Source organism: Pipra filicauda, unplaced genomic scaffold (genome assembly GCF_003945595.2).
Source record: "Pipra filicauda isolate LSUMZ 115617 unplaced genomic scaffold, ASM394559v2 scaffold422_size665910_pilon, whole genome shotgun sequence".
Classification (NCBI taxonomy): domain Eukaryota; kingdom Metazoa; phylum Chordata; class Aves; order Passeriformes; family Pipridae; genus Pipra; species Pipra filicauda.
Window position 1 is genome coordinate 322,911 of NW_024104557.1, and position 17,423 is coordinate 340,333.

The following is a 17,423-nucleotide window of genomic DNA, read 5'->3' on the forward strand; positions in this document are numbered from 1 at the left end:
GCAGGCGCGCCGGGGGCGGTGGCTGCGGCGGCGGCGGAGCGGGAGCGGGAGCGGGGCAGGAGCGGGAGCGGGGCCGGGCGGCCCATGGGGCCGGGCCGCGCTGCCCATGGAGCCGCCGCGCAGCTGCGGCGATGGCGCGGAGGAGGAGAAGAAGCCGCGGCGGCGGGGCGGCGGAGCGGACGCGGGGCCGCCTCAGCTGCGGCGGCGGAGCAGCGGCGGCGCGGACGGTGCGGCGGGGCCGCAGCCCCGCGAGCGCGGCGGGTCCGTGAGCCGGCAGCGGCGGGACTCGGTCCGCAAGAACCGCCCGCGTGAGTGAGGGCGGAATGGGGGGGGGGGGCGGGAGCGGGAGGGGGCGAGGGGCGGGGCTTGGGACTGGGTGGGCGGGGCTGTGGTAATGAGCGAGGGGCGGGGCTGCGGGGGACGGCAAGGGTGGGGATGGGGACACTGGGACAGCACGGGGGGCTGGTGGCAGGGACACGGCGTGGCCGGTGCGGGGACAGCACAGCGGGGACACGGGGGAATGGTGGCTTGTCCAGCATGGCCAGTTTGGGGTGGTGGCATGGGGACACGAGCAACCTCGGGACAGCACAGTGGGGTAGTGGCGTGGGCACAGCATGGCCAGTCTGGGGACGACACCGCAGGAACATGGTGAGGTGATGACTTATCTGGCATGGCCAGTTTGGGGACTCAGTGTGGGGTGACATGGGCACAACATGACCAGTGTAGGGACAGCACGGTGGGGACACAGTAGGGTGATGACTTGCCCAGCATGACCAGTTTGGGGACAGCACAGTGGGGTGGTGGCATGGGGACACCATGACCACTGTGGGGACAGTGCAGGGGGGCTGATGGTTATGGGCACAACATAACTAACTGGGGGCAGTACGGGGGGACACAGTAGTAGTGGGGTGATGACTTGGCCCCAACATGGTCCGTTTGGGGACAGCACAGTGGGGTGGTGGCAGGGGCACGGCATGGCCACTCTGGGACAGCACAGGGGGGACACAGTGGGACAGTGACATGGGCTCAGCAGGTTGGGGCAGAGGGTGGGTCAAGCTGAGCTCCAGGCACTCTGGGAGTTTTAGGATGAGGCAGTGCCTGGCAAGGTGGGGCAGGACATGGGATGGGGCTGTAGCAGGTGCTGAGATGCCCAAATTGAATGGGAGGGAAGGTGACTGGTGACACAGAGGGCAAGGAGAAGGGCACAGAAGGACAGATGGAGGGATGGGGTGTGAGGGTGTGGGGCTGGACTGGTAACTGGGAAAGCAAATGGAGAGCATAGGGAATGGTGTCATTTTTGGGAGGGAAGAGCCCCAAGGGGTTGGCAGGGGTTGGGCGCAGACAAACCGAGCTTTGTGAGGAGGTAAAAACCATCCCTAAACCCAGGGTTTTAAATGTCCTATTGGAAACTGCAAAATGGATGGCAGCCTTCATTTTGGGAGCAGCAGGAGCTGCCGTGCAGGTGTCGTGGCTGTCACTGCCTTCAGCCATGTTTGAGGAGGAACCGAGCGATTGTTCCTTGACTTTCGCTGGAGTCCTTCCCTCCTCCTGGAAGGGAACTGCCATTCCCTGAAAATGAAACAGTGTCAGTGTAATTCCTCAGTACCTGCACAGCTATTAAGAGGATGTGAGCAATGAATCCAGACTGAAAACAGGGATCAGGATTCTCCTACATCTCGTCTCCTGGCTGACAATGCCGAGACGTTGTTACCATATCTGTGTGAAGTTTTAATGGTGTTCTTGCTCTTTTTTTGGGTGCTGGCAAAAAAGGAAGCCTCTCTTTTTCCCTGTCTTAGTGTGAAAAATAGGAATAGGGATCTGTGGGGCTGTTAATTAGAGACCTGCTGGCTAGCAGGCTGCAGGGACATGAAGGAGGTGTCTGGTACGAAAATGAGGGAGGACTCGGAGCTCTGCGTTAGGTGATGATTCTCCTCTGCCTTGCTCAGGGCAGTTTCTGTGTCTCCTCTGGAAAATATGGATTAAAGTTGGCCACTGAGGTTCTGGTTTGTTGTGGTGGAGTTAAATGCAGAGAATGGTGTGGGATGCTTTAAAGAAAACAGGTGTTCTGGCAGCTTCCAAGAGAGGATTTGGATCCCGTCTGGAAGGTCAGCGTGGCGTGACTCGGGATTACAATGTAGCCTGTCCTTCCTAAATGATTCTTGGGATAATTGGAAGAGAAATGTGCGTCCCTTAGCAGGGACAATGCCTGGTGTCAGGGTAAATCACATTTTGGAGTTAAAATGCTTGATCCCACCTCAAGGAAGGCTTGAGCCGAAATGAAGGCAAAGCACTTAATGGGCATGGGATCAAAAATGTCCTACTTAAGCTCGCACTTGTCTGCTGCTGGCATGTGGCAAACGGGCTCAGTGACCTTGAGGCTTGTCTTGCCTGGCTGTGCTGGCAGATGCCCTGGCAGATGAGCCCCCACTTCCCCAGGAATGAAAGGATTTCAGCAGGCTCGTGATCCTCCTTCCTCGTCGTCCCTCCGTGCCGGGATGTGCAGCCAGGGCTGTTTCACTGCGGAGATCAGGGAAGGTCTGAGACCAAGGGGGGCTGGGTTTGGGATAGACCTGAAATAAGAAGTGCAGCCCATGTCCCTGTCGTGTGCCTTCATGCACCTCGGGCTTTTAAATCCCCTGGAAATTTGAATTCCCAGTCATGTGGATGTGGCACTTGGGGCACGGTTTAGTGGTGAGGATGCCTGGGTTAATGGCTGGACTCGATGATCTTGGGAGGTCTTTTCCAACCTAAAGGCTTCCATGATTCTGTGAAATGTTTCTTGGTGCACTTCAGGAACTGAAGAGCTTTCCTGCAGCATTTTCCATGTGCCACAGGCGGAAGGGGCAGAAGTCAAGGACACTGTTCTTCTCAGAAGGGAGTGAGAAGTGTCCCTGAAAATGAGGAAATTTGTTGAAGCTTTGGAGTATTATGTTGGCAAGAGGAGCCCGACAGGGTTATTAGTGCAGGCAGACATTAGTTCTCCAAGAAAAAGTATTCTTTCCTTTCAACTGATCCCTTTTTTTTAATAAGTTTTAGTATCTCCTGTCAGAATCATGCAAAGACGAAATGGACACATGGCTTTAAATTCTCAATGTAAACAGTATCCAAGCAGAGGTACAAATAAAATGCTGTTTTGACACCTCTTTTTGTCATTCAAAATTCAAACTGATATTTTTTAAATACCTTTTTTCCCTTTTGGAATGGTGTAAGAAATATGAATTCCTATCAGAGCCTATTTTTAGGAATGGGAGGAGATGTAGACTTAGTGTCACTTTATATTAAATGCTAATGAATTGTATTTTTTTCCCAGCTGTAGAATTTCCAGCCTGGTATAACACTATTAAAATATAATATTGAATATTTTAGAGAAAGCCTAGAGGTGCTGTCACATACTCAACTAAATCATCAGCTCCATGGGCTAATCTTTTTAGCTCCTGATATAATTGGCTCAGAAGTTAAGGATCACTCTGAAATACAACTTGAGCTGCTTGTTTTGTGAAGAAAATCCACCATGGAGATCTTTAATTATATCACCTCTTTCATCTTGACAGTTCTGCAGCTTCCAGAATAAGTCTGTTGAGGGTTGGTTTTTTTTATTTATACAGTGTCCAATTTTATGAAGTAATTTACATATCAGATAAAGGCATTTTCTTTTTCTTGCCCCCAAGATCTTGCAGACTGCAAAGGGGATTTGAGGGCAGGGTGGCAGCTCTTGCTGTGGGCACACAAGTCTCCTTGAGCTTTTCTGTGATTGTTTAGTCTGAGCTGTGATTCCCCAACTTTGCTGGCCTTTTGTTTGTTGATGTGTATCCGTAGATCTGCCCCTGAGGAGAAGGTCTGTTTTTAACACAAAGAGCTGTGTATATGAAAATATTTATAGAGAGATGCTTTTAAAATTGTCTGTGCTCAGGGAAATTGAGGCTTTGTCAGGCCAAAGGATGAAGAATTTTTTTCTTGGGGGAAAAAAACCCCATCTTCAAGACAGTTGATAGCTGCTGTTGGGATGTGTTTCCTTAGGGAAGGAAATGAAAATAAGGCTCGTCGTTGTGTGTCTGAGCAACACGGTCTGAGTGGAAGGTGTCCTTGCCCATGGCAGGAGGGTGGAGTGAGATGATCCACAAAGTCCCTTCCAACCCACACCATCCCACGATTCCATGTGCTGAGCGGTGCCACGGACTCTGCCGGTCCCTTAAGTCACATTCCTTGTACCCCTGATGTTTTCCCACTGAATACCTTGGATTCATTTTTGTCTTACACACAGAAGAGGTTGCTCCAAGCCCTGTCCAACCTGGCCTTGAGCACTTCCAGGGATGGGACATCCAAGCTTCTCTGGGCAACGTGTTATCCAATGTTGAGAGTGGGATTCGTGGCTCTCATCCCGTAACAGGGCAACAGGGAGTTTCTTTAAGGAGAAAGACTGTGGAAAGTTTTGAGCTGAGAGCAGAGGATTTCCTGCCTTTCTTGTAAATGCCCAAACACCCAGTGAACAACTAAACACTTCCCAGGAGGTGCTGGACAACGATGCTCTTCCCATGCCAGCCTGCAGGTTTGCCATGCTTCCCATCCTGGCTTGGAAAGGAGACCTGCAAGGCTCTTCCCCTGCAAGGAGGGCTCCAAGTAGCAGCAGGGAGGAGGTGAGGGAGAGGCAGCATTTGCATTTCCTGCCTTGGCCATTAAAGCTGCTCTCTGGTTATTCCAGCAGAACCTTCTGACTGAGCACAATCAGCCTCGGGGATGCCCAGGGGCTCCGGGATGCCGCCAGTTCTCCTGCTGCTCCTCGAGATCCGCGGCAGCTCTCTTGGAAAAATTGCTTCGGAGGATTAAAAGGGAGAGATCTCTGGATGGCTTTCAGCTGCTGGGGAAAAAAAAAAAATCAGCGTTTTAAGAGAAATCTCAGTAGCAGATGGCGATGGCGTTCATCCAGGAGAGCTTCCTCCTTCCTCCCTTGGATTTTTCTAGCTCTCAGACATGGAAGAGCTGTCGCTGCCCTCCATGTTGCTGTTGTCTGACTTCCTGTAAGAGTCAGGAAAAAAAAAATGACATGGTTCTCCATGTCGTTGAAATAATTTCCTCCTCTTGTTTGTGTGCCACTCCCCTTTCCTACAAAAACAGGTTTATAGGGAAGTTTTGTCCCTGTCCTGGATTATTTGAGTTCTCTGACAGGTGTTACTGCACAGGGAATCCTTTGCAGGATGGGAGAGAAGTACTTAATTCTGAGCTCACACGCTGCTTCCTTGGATTCTTGACCTGTGGCTGGGATGTATATAATGAGAGATCCATAATTAACAATCATTTGGTGTGAGTTAATTACCTTAATAGGCTGTCTTTCAGAATTTATCCCTGGTGACTTAGGGAAGGTACGGCCGATCCGCTGGCAGATGGAGAACACCAGCTGCTCCGTGTGGAGCCTTTCCAGCTGGTCCCACAGGGATGTGTGAGCCGGCTCCGGTCAGAGGTTCCATCCCAGCTCAGGGGGTCAGATCCTTTTTGGGGCCGGTGCTGAGTGGGGATAGCGAGCCCTGAGCCCAGCCTGTCTGCAGTTACTCCCAGCTCTGCAGGCACCATTCCTGTTTCCCTGTTTCTAGTGGGACAGGCTGTGGATAACTGTCCGGTTTAACCCCACGCTTGGTGTTCTGCTCATTATAACAACAGCCAAATAGAACCTGTATTTATAGATATTAAAAAATGGAAGGTCTCAGTGGCACTGAGGATGGGATGAAATTTCCAAGGAGCTGCTCCCTCTTTTTGTGGCTAGGAAGCTTCCTAAACTGATGGACCCAGCTGCTGCTCGCCCTAAGATCTGGAAGGTTTGAGTGTAGGAGTTTGGCGTGTGAGCTTCACAAGAGGCTTTAAAACAAACATGTTTTACTGAACCCATCATGTGCCACCAGCTGGGTGCTGGGAAGCAGGAGCCCGTTAGCCTGTGATGGAGCAGCCCCTGTGGCATTTCTAGGCACATGGATTCATGGAACCACTGTGCCTTTTCTGCTGCACCTCAGTGATGCCATCTCCAAGTTCCATCCTCTGCTCACTTCCTGGTTTTACCCTTGTGAGTTTGGGGGAAGGTTGTTGTCTGAATACAACAGTGGGGATGCTTTGAAAAAAAAAAATAAAATCTAATGTAGGCTTCATAATGCAGAAATCAAATTGCATGTCCAGACAGGAACAAATATGTTCCAGAAATCACAGAATCATGGAATGGTTTGCGTTGGAAGGGATTTGAAAGAGCATCTCATTCCAACCCCTGCCATGGGCAGGGACACCTTCCACTAGCCCAGGTTGCTCCAAGCCTGGTCCAGGCTAGCTTGTGTGCTTCCAGGGGTGGGGCAGCCACAGCTTCTCTGGGCAGCCTGTGCCAGGGCCTCCCCACCCTCACAGGGAAGAATTTCTTCCCAATATCCAACCTAAACCTACTCTCTTTCAGCTTACAGTCATTACCCCTTGTCCTATCACTATCTACACGTGTAAAAGTCCTTGGATTGCTCTTGCTTTCTCCCTCTGTTGGGCTGCCATTCAGATTCCTTTCCCTTTCATTCATGAAAAGTTATTTTTATGTCTGTTCTTGTTTGAAGTAAACGCCTCGGTAATGGGGAGTGATTGGGATTTGGACGTGTCTCCAAAAATAGAGCTCTGCATCTCCTTTCAAGATTTCCTTTGGTGACGGTTGGGGGTGGCCTCTATGGAAATATGTAAAAATAACTCCGTGGGTTAAAAATACCGTGGGGAGCTGCCGGCTCCAGCAGCTCCTGGGAGCTGGAAAGCTCTGGAATGGGCTGTACAGCCACCAGGTGAACCTGCTGAGGAGAGAATACGTCCTCCTCAAGCCTGCTGGGCTGGTGGCTGTGCAAAGATCATTCCACAAAGAGCCTGACCCGAGGGATTCCCGCTGGAAAGGATGGGAGGAACGAGGGCTTCTTTGTGTTCCACCCTTATCTCTCTGCAGATAAGCAAACATATTGTGCACAAATAACAGCAGTGTGTTATCACCCCTGTCTCTGACCTGTAGGAGTTGTACTAAAATGCAAGATCCTTCTTTCAGATCCTTCTTTCAGTTGGTAATGCTGGAGCGTGCCCGGGGGAAGGGGCTGGAGCAGCAGGAGCAGCTGAGGGAGCTGGGGGGGCTCAGCCTGGAGAAAAGGAGGTTCAGGGGGGACCTTCTGGCTCTGCAACTCCCTGACAGGAGGGGGGAGCAAGGGGGAGTCAGGCTCTGCTCCCAGGGAATAAGGGATGGGAGGAGAGGAAATAGCCTCAAGCCGTGCCAGGGGAGGCTCAGGTTGGATATTGGGAAAATTTCTTCATGGAAAGGGTTGTCCAGCCCTGGCACAGTTGCCCAGGGCAGTGTTGGAGTCCCCATTCCTGGAGAGATTTAAAATCCCTGTGGATGTGGCACTTGGGGACATGGGTTAGTGGTGGCCTTGGCTGTGCTGGATGATCCCAGAGGGCTTTTCCAAACTTTATGGTTCTATGATTCAGGTTTATTTTCTAAGCATTCCTTTTTTCCTTCTGGAACACACTGTAAGGGTTTAATCCTGCTGCCGTGAGCCTGAACATGTGGCTGCATTTCTCCCTTTGCCGTGGAGCCCGTGCATCTCGTTAGCTCCAGCCTCTCCTTCAGCTCATTAATAGTGATATTAATCTGTTCCAGTTCCCAGCTCTAATCGCAGATTCCATCAGATCAGGGGTTTCTCTTGATCTTTTCCAAGCAGCTCATTATCCAACACAGCTGCAAATGTTGCTGGGCCTGACACTGATGCATATTTTGTACCATGGGGGAATTTGACTAATAAAATAATCCAATTAGACATTTGTTTTTGTCTCCCTGGGGCATCTTAGATTACTTGTCTACCTCAGCTCCGTGTTGTAATTAGGGAACGTTTGTACATCCCTTTGATGTAAAAGCACTGGTGTTATCCATGGCTCTGGCTCCAGTTCAGAACTTGGGAAGAGGAAGAGCTGGAGATTAAACCTGCAGCAGGATCTGGTGATGGGGGCTATGGATACTGTCAGATCCTGGGGGGGAGAGTGTCAGTGTTTTGAGTGTTGTACAGCAAATATTCAGAGCTCCTGAACTCCAGGGATCTCCAAACAGGAGTTGTGCTCAACATTGGAGAAATCTCCTGTCAAAGACATTTCAGGCTGCCAACATTCCTGTCTTTGCTTTCCACTTGAAACTAAACAGACCACACGGGTCCCTGGAGAATTCCATGAGTTAATTCAGTTTATAACTATTTTCACAGCATCGTGGAATGCTTTGGTTTGGAAGGGACTTAAAGATCATCTAATTCCAGCCTTTCCACTGGAAGGGTGCTGGTGCCATGGCAGCACCACACCCTGTTTCATTTTCCCCTTGTCTCCTCTCTCTCTAGTCTTTCCCTGGTTTGGCCTGGACATCGGAGGGACCCTGGTGAAACTCGTCTATTTTGAACCCAAGGACATCACGGCGGAAGAGGAAGAGGAAGAAGTGGAAAACCTCAAAAGCATCCGCAAATACCTGACATCCAACGTAGCCTATGGCTCCACAGGCATTCGGGATGTGCACCTTGAGCTCAGGGACCTTACCCTGTGTGGACGTAAAGGCAATCTGCACTTTATACGCTTTCCTACTCATGACATGCCTGCTTTTATCCAAATGGGAAGCGAAAAGCACTTCTCGAGCCTCCATACTACCTTATGTGCCACGGGAGGTGGAGCGTACAAATTTGAGCAGGACTTTCGCACAGTAGGCATTTTTGGCTTCTATACCGTTAGGATCTGGTAGTGACGTTTCTTTGAGGGCTTAGAACTAGAAAACTCCCTCTGCAGACTCTTGAAAACTCCTCTAAATCTTGATTTCGGAAGTGTCTCCCCCCCCCCCCCTAACTCCAGCCAGGAAATGCCGCGTGGAGTCAGGTTGAATTGTCCAAATTAAAACACTTTCTTCCCTGAGCTTTCTTCCCCGATGTGCATGTAACGTCCTGTCACTCTAAATTAATTGCTCACCAATGTTCTTTCTTACAAATCTTCCTCTCTGTTTTTAATCTCTGCTGCTGCTGGTCTCGGTCTCGTGGGTTATTTTTTTTTCCTCATTGCTGTCTTTCGCCTGCTTTATTTTCTTTCTTTGCTCACCTGGTTTCATTTCTAACACCCGTGTGTGAGTGAGATGGTTGAAGTTCAGTCAGGTTTGGGGGTAAATTTAACTGTCAGGAAGTTCACAGTTGGGGTTTGACTTCATCATGTGGCTTCGTTCTGGGTTGGATCCTTGCTCACAGGTGAAAAACATGTGTGATAAATACTTGTTTCATCAGGGCTTGGAAAAATGCAAATAAGTGGGCTTTTCATGGAATCATTGAGGTTGGAAAAGGCCTTTAAGACCACTAAGTCCAACCCTTAACCCAGCACTGCCAAGGCCACCACTAACCCGTGTCCCCAAGTGCCACATCCACAGGGATTTTAAATCCCTCCAGGGATGGGGACTCCACCACTGCCCTGGGCAGCACAACCCTTTGAGTGGAGAAATTTTTCCTAATATCCAGTTTAGTGCAGTTGAGGCAGTGGCATGAGGGGAAAATAATTTTGTAACTCCTTCACCTTTTTTTTTTGATGTTTGTTTGGATGGGTTTTGTTGGATATTTTGGTCAAACAAAGAAGCCCCTCCTCACTTCTCCTGACTTTTCATGCCAGTGCCTCAGCGTCAGGGCCTGAATCAGGCTTGTGGGAGTTTGTGGGATTCTCTCTTGTGTCCATCTATGGATCCAGGTGTCTTTTTTTCCCTGTTTCACACCTGCACACCAGAAGGTTGGGATAACTGGGACTCCCCGTGCTCTCCTGTGACCTGTTCTTCCCCAGGCTCTGCAGGGAGCATGGAGATAACTTGGATCGAGCTGGCAGTGAATGCATTTTTCCAGCCCTGACCATGAGCCCTTCACATCCCTCCCTGCTCCTTCAATATTCCTCTTTTTCCTTCCCACCAGATGGGTGACCTTGAGCTTTGTAAGCTCGATGAACTCGATTGCCTTATTAAAGGAGTGTTATACATCGACTCCGTGGGATTCAATGGACACTCGGAGTGTTACTATTTTGAGAACCCAACGGATGCTGAGAGGTGCCAGAAGCTCCCATTCAACCTGGAGAATCCATACCCTCTCCTCCTGGTGAACATTGGCTCAGGGGTCAGCATTCTGGCTGTCTACTCCAAAGAAAACTACAAACGGGTAACGGGCACCAGGTGAGCGCTGAGGGGGGGAAAAAAGAAAAAGGGAGTTTTATTTTGGAGTCTGGAACACGTTCCTGCCTTGTAAATCACATTTTCAGGGACAAACTGCAGTAAAGGTGGTGTGTGGAATGACCAGGCTCCTGCTTTTACTGCAGTCCCTTCTTCCTGCCAGCAAAGATCCCTCCTGGAAGAGAGGATCTGGATTTCATGTTTTGGTGTCTTTACTGCAGCCAGTCTCTGTCAAAGCTGGTTTTTCAGTTGCCCTGCTGCAGGAATTTAAGGGTTTTACTGATCTGCTTGATTAATCACCTAGTTTGGGATTATCCCAAATACAGTGATCATCTTAACAACTCTTAGCCTTGATCCAAGCAGTCAAGATTTCCATCCTGACTTCCAGAATTTGCCTGATTTTGGTGGAAGAGATGATGACTTAGCAGTAATTCCCCAGTTCTTGCCCTTCCTGAAGATGTGGCTCTTGTGTCCAGGCAAAGCAAAATATTTCTGTAGCTTTAAGCTTTCCTGAAGACCCAGAAAGTTAACAATAATAATGAATAATGAAGAAATAATATAATATTAACAATTGTAGTAATAATAATGATTGTAAAGCCCCTCAGTACAGTTCCTACTCTTACTATAGATCATTATTAGGATCTGTACATGATGAAGTGAACAAAGTTTTTTCCCCAGATTTTGAATGGCTCTGCCCTGACACTCCAGTTATCCCTCAGAAGTAATATTTATTTTAAGATTAACATCTCCTGAGTACTGGGAAGAGGGTGGATGGTGTGAAATAGAAAATTAAGGTCTCGTTTAGCACCAATGGCCTGTGCAGAAGGCTGTGAGGGATTCCTTGCAGGCTGTAAATTATGTGAAAGGAACAGGTTTAAAGGAAGTTTTTTAATTCTGCTTTACTTGCAGCCTCGGAGGGGGAACCTTTTTTGGTCTCTGCTGCCTTCTCACGGGATGCTCCACCTTTGAGGAGGCCCTGGAAATGGCATCCCAGGGGGACAGCACCAAAGTGGACAAACTGGTGCGGGACATCTACGGGGGAGACTACGAGCGGTTCGGGTTGCCAGGCTGGGCTGTGGCATCCAGGTAAACGACCTCCCTGGATTTTATTTTCACTGGAGATCCTGCAAGCATGAAAATCTGGGCTTAAGTGGCTCAGGAGAACAGCCATTCCTGAGAGATCTTGAGTTACTGATAGCGACGCTTTTTAAAGTTAGAAATCATAGGAATCAATCCTTCAAGATAAATTGCTTCGGTTAAATTAGCAATTCCCATTATCTCCTGGAATTCTGATGGGACCTTTAACCCTGAAACTGTCTTTACAGCTTTGGAAACATGATGAGCAAGGAGAAGAGGGAATCTGTCAGCAAGGAGGACCTGGCCAGGGCCACCTTAATCACCATCACCAACAACATCGGCTCCATAGCGCGGATGTGTGCGCTCAACGAGGTATTTTGGGGGATCTCTTCCCTTGTTCCCTGACTAGAACATCACCTCTGTGCTGCTGCCTGTTTGAGGGGCGTGCCTCTTGTTTGAGGAACAGCTCTGGGAGAGGAGGAAAGGAGGGGTGGAGGATGTGAAGGCTGGATGTCTCCCCTATGTTGTTTTTACGAGTTGCTCTGGATTTCTTGGCCAAGCCCCACCAACCCCACGGCTGTTCCTGTATCTTTGGGCTTTCAGCTTCTTTACAGTGCTGCCTTGTTGCATTCATGTCAAGCAGCATTGTACAGGGCTATGAAAGAACAGAGACATCCTCTGCACTGCATCCTGAGCCTGCTCCCACGGAATGAGCTAGGGGATCTGGCATCCTCCTGACTCCTGGATCTCTCTTTGCCTTCATTTGCTGATAAAATGATGCAACACATGTCCTGAACAGCCTTGAACTGGCTTACTTTCTTGTTGGAGAACAAGCAACTTCAAAGCTCATTGCTTGGCTCAGGAGAACTATTTTGGGATTAAAGTTAGGCTGGAAGTCTGACTTGAATCTAATATATTGGTTGGTCTTTTCCTTTCTTTCAGAATTGTGTTGGTTATGGGCTTCCAAATAGTTTTTTTCCTTCAGTTTAACAGTAGAGAGTCACTCAACTGTTTAATGATGAGTCAAAGGCTGGAGTTCAGAGGAGAGGGGGGAGATGGCACTTTGTGGTCAGTGTTCCCAGTCAGTATAAGGATTTCATAGCAAAATCAACTATTCTGTTCACATTCCTGAGCTGGGAAGGCTGTAGTTCAGCCTGAGGATTTCTGGGCAGTGAAGAAGAGCCTGGGTTAAAGTGACCTGGCCTTGCTTTCTGAGAGAATTGTGGATGTTTTTAATGTTCTGCAGATCCTGCCCAACACTTTCAGCAGACAATTCATGCAATCACAGAGTCATTAAGGCTGGAAAAGCCCTCTAAGACCATCCAGTCCAACTGTTCCCCCAGCACTGCCAAGGCCACCACTAACCCCTGTCCCCAAGTGCCACATCCACAGGGATTTTAAACCCCTCCAGGGATGGGGACTCCAACACTGCCCTGGGCAGCTGTGCCAGGGCTGGACAACCCTTTCCAGGAAGGAATTTTCCCAATATCCAACCTGAGCCTCCCCTGGCACAGCCTGAGGCCGTTCCCTCTCCTCCTGTCCCTTGTTCCCTGGGAGCAGAGCCCGACCCCCACCCCCGGCTCCCCCCTCCTGTCAGGGAGTTGCAGAGCCAGAAGGTCCCCCCTGAGCCTCCTTTTCTCCAGGCTGAGCCCCCCCAGCTCCCTCAGCTGCTCCTGCTGCTCCAGCCCCTTCCCCACATGGGGTTTTCACCACTACAAGCAGAAAAAGGAATTTAGCCTTAATACTCCCTTTTTTTCCCTAAACACTTGCAGAACATCAACCGCGTGGTGTTCGTGGGCAACTTCCTTCGGATCAACACCATCTCCATGAGGCTCCTGGCGTATGCCCTGGACTACTGGTCAAAGGGACAGTTAAAAGCACTTTTCTTGGAACATGAGGTGAAATTTCCTTTTTAAAATCTCTTTCCTCTCATGGGAAGATGCGAATGCTTTGGAAGCAGCCCTGTGGAGCTGTTGGTGGCACCCACAGCACAGCAGGTCCTCAGGGTCGGGTCAGGAAAAACGGGGATATTGTTCCAGTAGCTGATAGTGAAATTGTTTACCACCAATTTCATCTTGTCTGGGAACTTTGAAACCATTTGCTCAGTCTAGATGTGTAACTGTTTTGCAGCTCTGCTTCCTGATACAGCCATTGAAGTCAGATTTTTGTATTTTATTTTATTTCTTATTTTATAGTGTACCTACCTGCAGTTGTGTCTTTCCTTTGTATACACCATATGTGTAATAGCCTGGGGAAGAGAAGGCTCCAGGGAAACCTTTGGGCACCTTCCAGGGCCTAAAGGGGCTCCAAGAGGACTGAAGAGGGACTTTGGATAAGGGCCTGGAGGAACAGGACAAAGGGGAATGGCTTCCCACTGCCAGAGGGCAGGGTTAGATGGGATATTGGGAAGGAATTCTTGGCTATGAGGGTGGAGAGGTCCTGGCCCAGGTTGGGCAGAGAAGCTGTGGCTGTCCCTGGATCCCTGGAAGTGTCCAAGGCCAGGTTGGACGGGGCTTGGAGCAACCTGGGCTAGTGGAAGGTGTCCCTTCCCATGGCAGGGGGGAGTTGGAACTGGTTGATCTTTGAAGTCCCTTCCAACCCAAACCATTCCATGATTCTGTGGCTGTGACTGTTGTGTCAGGTGTGTGTCCACATCTGAGTTCTCAGTGATATTCCCGTTGTTCCTCAGGGTTACTTCGGCGCGGTCGGTGCTCTCCTGGAACTCCTGGACTCCGCCTGACCCCCTGCAGACTCTGTGTTGGACCCACGGATTCGGGGCACTCCCTGGGCTGCTGGTTTGGAGGTCACTGAACCCACGTTTCACCTGCTCAGACTGTTCTCTGGGGTGCCCTGTGGGGTCAGCCCAGGGCTGGGTGTTTGTCTGTGAGAGCTGAAATCCATCTGGGATGCCAGCGCAGGTTTGTTCCAAAGGACGTGCGTGGAAAACACTGACTGGATGTGGGGGTGTATGGGAAGGTCTGTGGGGCAGTTCAGTCACATGAAATTGCCCTTTTTAGGTAGTTTACTCCATGTTTAATGGTGGTGACAAAGCAGGGAATGGGCACTCTGCTCCTCCCACCGGGATCCCTTGGAGTGCCGAGTGCCCAGGTCACAGTTCTGTGTTCACAGTCAAAGCTGTCGCGTTCTCCATGTGCCGGGAATGGTCTGGGAAGAGGGAAAAGCATCAGCATTAGCCCTGCTGTGTAACTCCCTACAGAGCACTTGATCCGTGGTGGCCTGTGGGACACCCTGTGCTGGCAGCCAGGCTTTGTTCCTGTTCCACACGTCCTTATCTCTGTCCTAGAGATGGAAGGTACGGCACAGCACGGATCTGTGCCTTGGGGGGATTCCCATTTCAGCCTCCAGCACTCCTACACAGCCCCTTTGGGACAGTGTTAGGGGTGTCTGCCTGTCAGCCTCCAACCTTGAGATCTAAAAGCAAATTTGAGGATGAAACGGTGGGATTTGTTGTTTGTTTGTTCAGGATTTTCCCTCCGTTATCAAACTTGGCTGCACAGAACTCCACCAAAGAGACGCTTCCTTCGGTCACACTCGGATCTCTGTCATGTTCCATGTTGCATTTATTAATGGCTGCACTCCTGGTGTTTTTGGGGAATCCTCCCCCTTCCCACATGCGTGCTGTGCTCCCGGTTTTCCCTGTGCCTGCTCCCACACAGCCCGCGAGCGAGGTGGAACCCCTGTGGAAGCTGCACCCTTGGGATGGGGGTTGGGATGGATCCTGCACGCTCAATAAACGCTCTCTCAAAGTAACGAGGTATCTGTACCTTCCCTCAGGATGGGAACTCACGGAGACACGGCTTTGGAGCTGCTCTGGCTTCCCAGGGAGCAGCTCCGTGGAGCAGCTGCCCTTCCCTGAGCAGGGGAAGCTGTTCAGATCCTTCACATCAGGTCACACTTGTCGGGCTTTATCCCAGGATATCGGAATGACCATCACCCTGACTCCAACACACACTTTAAGATCCTGGTTTCCTTCCAGAGAAGCTGAATTCCAGCTCCTCTGATCCCCACACCCCTCATGAGCCCAGGTGGAAGGGCTGGGAGCTTGTAAGTCCCATCCAGCTCTGCCCATTGCTGCATCCTGAGATGGGATCCTTGTGTGGTGCTTCCCTCTGGAAAGGGAAGAAACTCTGGATTCAGGAGGTGTTTGCTTTGCTGGTTAGATCAGTGTGGTGCCCCTGTCAGCTCTGCTGGGTAAGTCCAGGCCATGGACACGGAGTGGAGCATCTCCCAAACCTCAGCTGAGTCTGGGCTGGAATCTGGGACACAGCCATGGATTTGACAACAGTAAAATAGGGGGAAAAGAGCACAGAGCTCACATGGAAGGTGATCTGTGCTGGATGGGAAAGAAAATGTGCTTTTCCTGCAGTGTAACAGGTTTTGGTTGTGTCCTGCTCTGTATTCCATAATGGGGTGCTTCAAAGGTGAGGGCTGGGAGCAGGATCATACCGGTCATGGGATGGTTGGGGCTGGGAGGGACCTTAAAGATCATCCAGTTCCACCCCCTGCCACGGGCAGGGACACCTTCCACTGGACCAGGTTGCTTCAAGCCCCATCCAACCTGGCCTTGGACACTTCCAGGGATCCAGGGGCAGCCACAGCTTCTCTGGGTGAGTTGTTCACTTTCTCATTTATTCTTCATTTCTTACAAAATCACACAAAAGGTGCCCAAACTCAGTGCATTAAAAACAGCTCCACTTCCCAGGTGCTGCCTGAAGGGTGTCCAGGCTCGGCTCTTTCTGTACCACACAAAGTCTAACACACACACACACACCCACACACACACACACACCCACCCCAGCTGCCGCTTTGCCCGCCCTCACGGCCAAAACTCATGGAAAACTGGCTTTTTGGAATGTCTGTGTGCCTGGGACCTGTGTGGCCCCTTGGTGTATCAGCTGGGCTGGGCTGGGTGCGTGGGGAGGGTGTGAATCCTTGGGATACACAGGGGAAAGGCTGGGCTTTGTTAAAAGCAGGAGCTGAGGTCTGGGTATGGCAGAACCACCTTGGCTGTGGAGAGCTGGGAAACCTCTGCAGGAGTTCCCAGCACCAATCCCACAGCCTGACCCACCACAGCCCCTGCCCCCAGGCACTGGTGTCCCTGGGCACAGCATCCCGTGGCTTCTACTGTGTTCATGTAACTCCTTTTTCTCTGGATTTGGAGTAGATCCAAGCACGATCTGATCCCAACACCAAAGTCCCTGGCATAGTGTTTGTCCTTTTTTTTTTTTTTTTTTGTAAACGGCTTGTTTTTTTCTTCTTGTAATAAAATATCACAGTTATTTTTTACATGCTTTGAAACCCTTGTTTGCTTCCTGTCTCGTTCTTGGAGCTCCAGTGCAATGGGACAGACGTTGGTGGGAGTGAGCAGGAATGTGCTGGGGGAATTGGGGTTTTAGAACCTGATTGAAAAGAATCATTGGCAATCTTTGATTGTTCTTCCCTCCCTGCCTGTTCCAGGCTCTGGGAATCAGGCGTATTTCAGAGCATGTTAAAGGAGAGGGGGGGAAAAAAACTTAAGAGCATTATTCTGGGGCAAATTGCAGCATTTTTGGGTTTGATTAAATATTTGCTGATTGTTGCTTTGGCCTTTGATGTAGGAATGATACGGATGGGATTGGAGGTGGAGGTGCAGCATCAAGCCAGAGCAGGAGCTGTGGGGTGGAAGCACCAAAAATAACTGTTTTGTGCAGCTTGGTGTGAGATCCAGACTTTGTCCCAGCAACAAGAATTATCCTGCAAGATCATCATCCCAAAATGGCTGGGAGGGCAGCCAGTCCCTGTGGATTCTTTTGGAGAAGGTGAACAGTGGAGGAAAGGCTTTAAGTTGAAGAAGGGTAGATTTAGACAGGATTTTTAGGGAGAAATTCTTCCCTGTGAGGATGGGAGGCCCTGACACAGGTTGGGCGGAGAAGCTGTGGCTGCTCCTGGATCCCTGGAAGTGTCCAAGGCCAGGTTGGACGGGGCTTGGAGCAACCTGGGCTAGTGGAAGGTGACCCTGCCCATGGCAGGGGTTGAAACTGGAAGGGCTTTAAGGTCCCTTCCAACCCAAAGCATCCCGTTCCTGTGCGATCTCCAGGTGGGATGCGGTGCCGGGAAGCAGCTGGCACTAGAGGGCAGCAGCCCC

General features: G+C 50.3%; 1 protein-coding gene across 2 annotated transcripts; it reads left to right on the forward strand.

The window, feature by feature from the left end:
* The first annotated feature begins 41 nt into the window (after positions 1-41).
* Positions 42-15,049, forward strand: PANK2 (pantothenate kinase 2). Of its 2 annotated transcripts, none has more exons than XM_027712660.2 (7): positions 42-308; positions 8,367-8,719; positions 9,951-10,204; positions 11,111-11,287; positions 11,527-11,650; positions 13,051-13,176; positions 13,968-15,049. In XM_027712660.2, exons 1-7 carry the CDS (start codon positions 107-109, stop codon positions 14,016-14,018), a joined length of 1,287 nt encoding a protein of 428 aa, XP_027568461.1. In that variant the 5' UTR covers positions 42-106; the 3' UTR covers positions 14,019-15,049. The 2 variants fall into 2 exon arrangements, with proteins under 2 accessions (XP_027568461.1, XP_027568462.1); XM_027712661.1 differs by having other exon boundaries at positions 62-308; positions 8,367-8,576.
* The last annotated feature ends 2,374 nt before the right edge of the window (positions 15,050-17,423 follow it).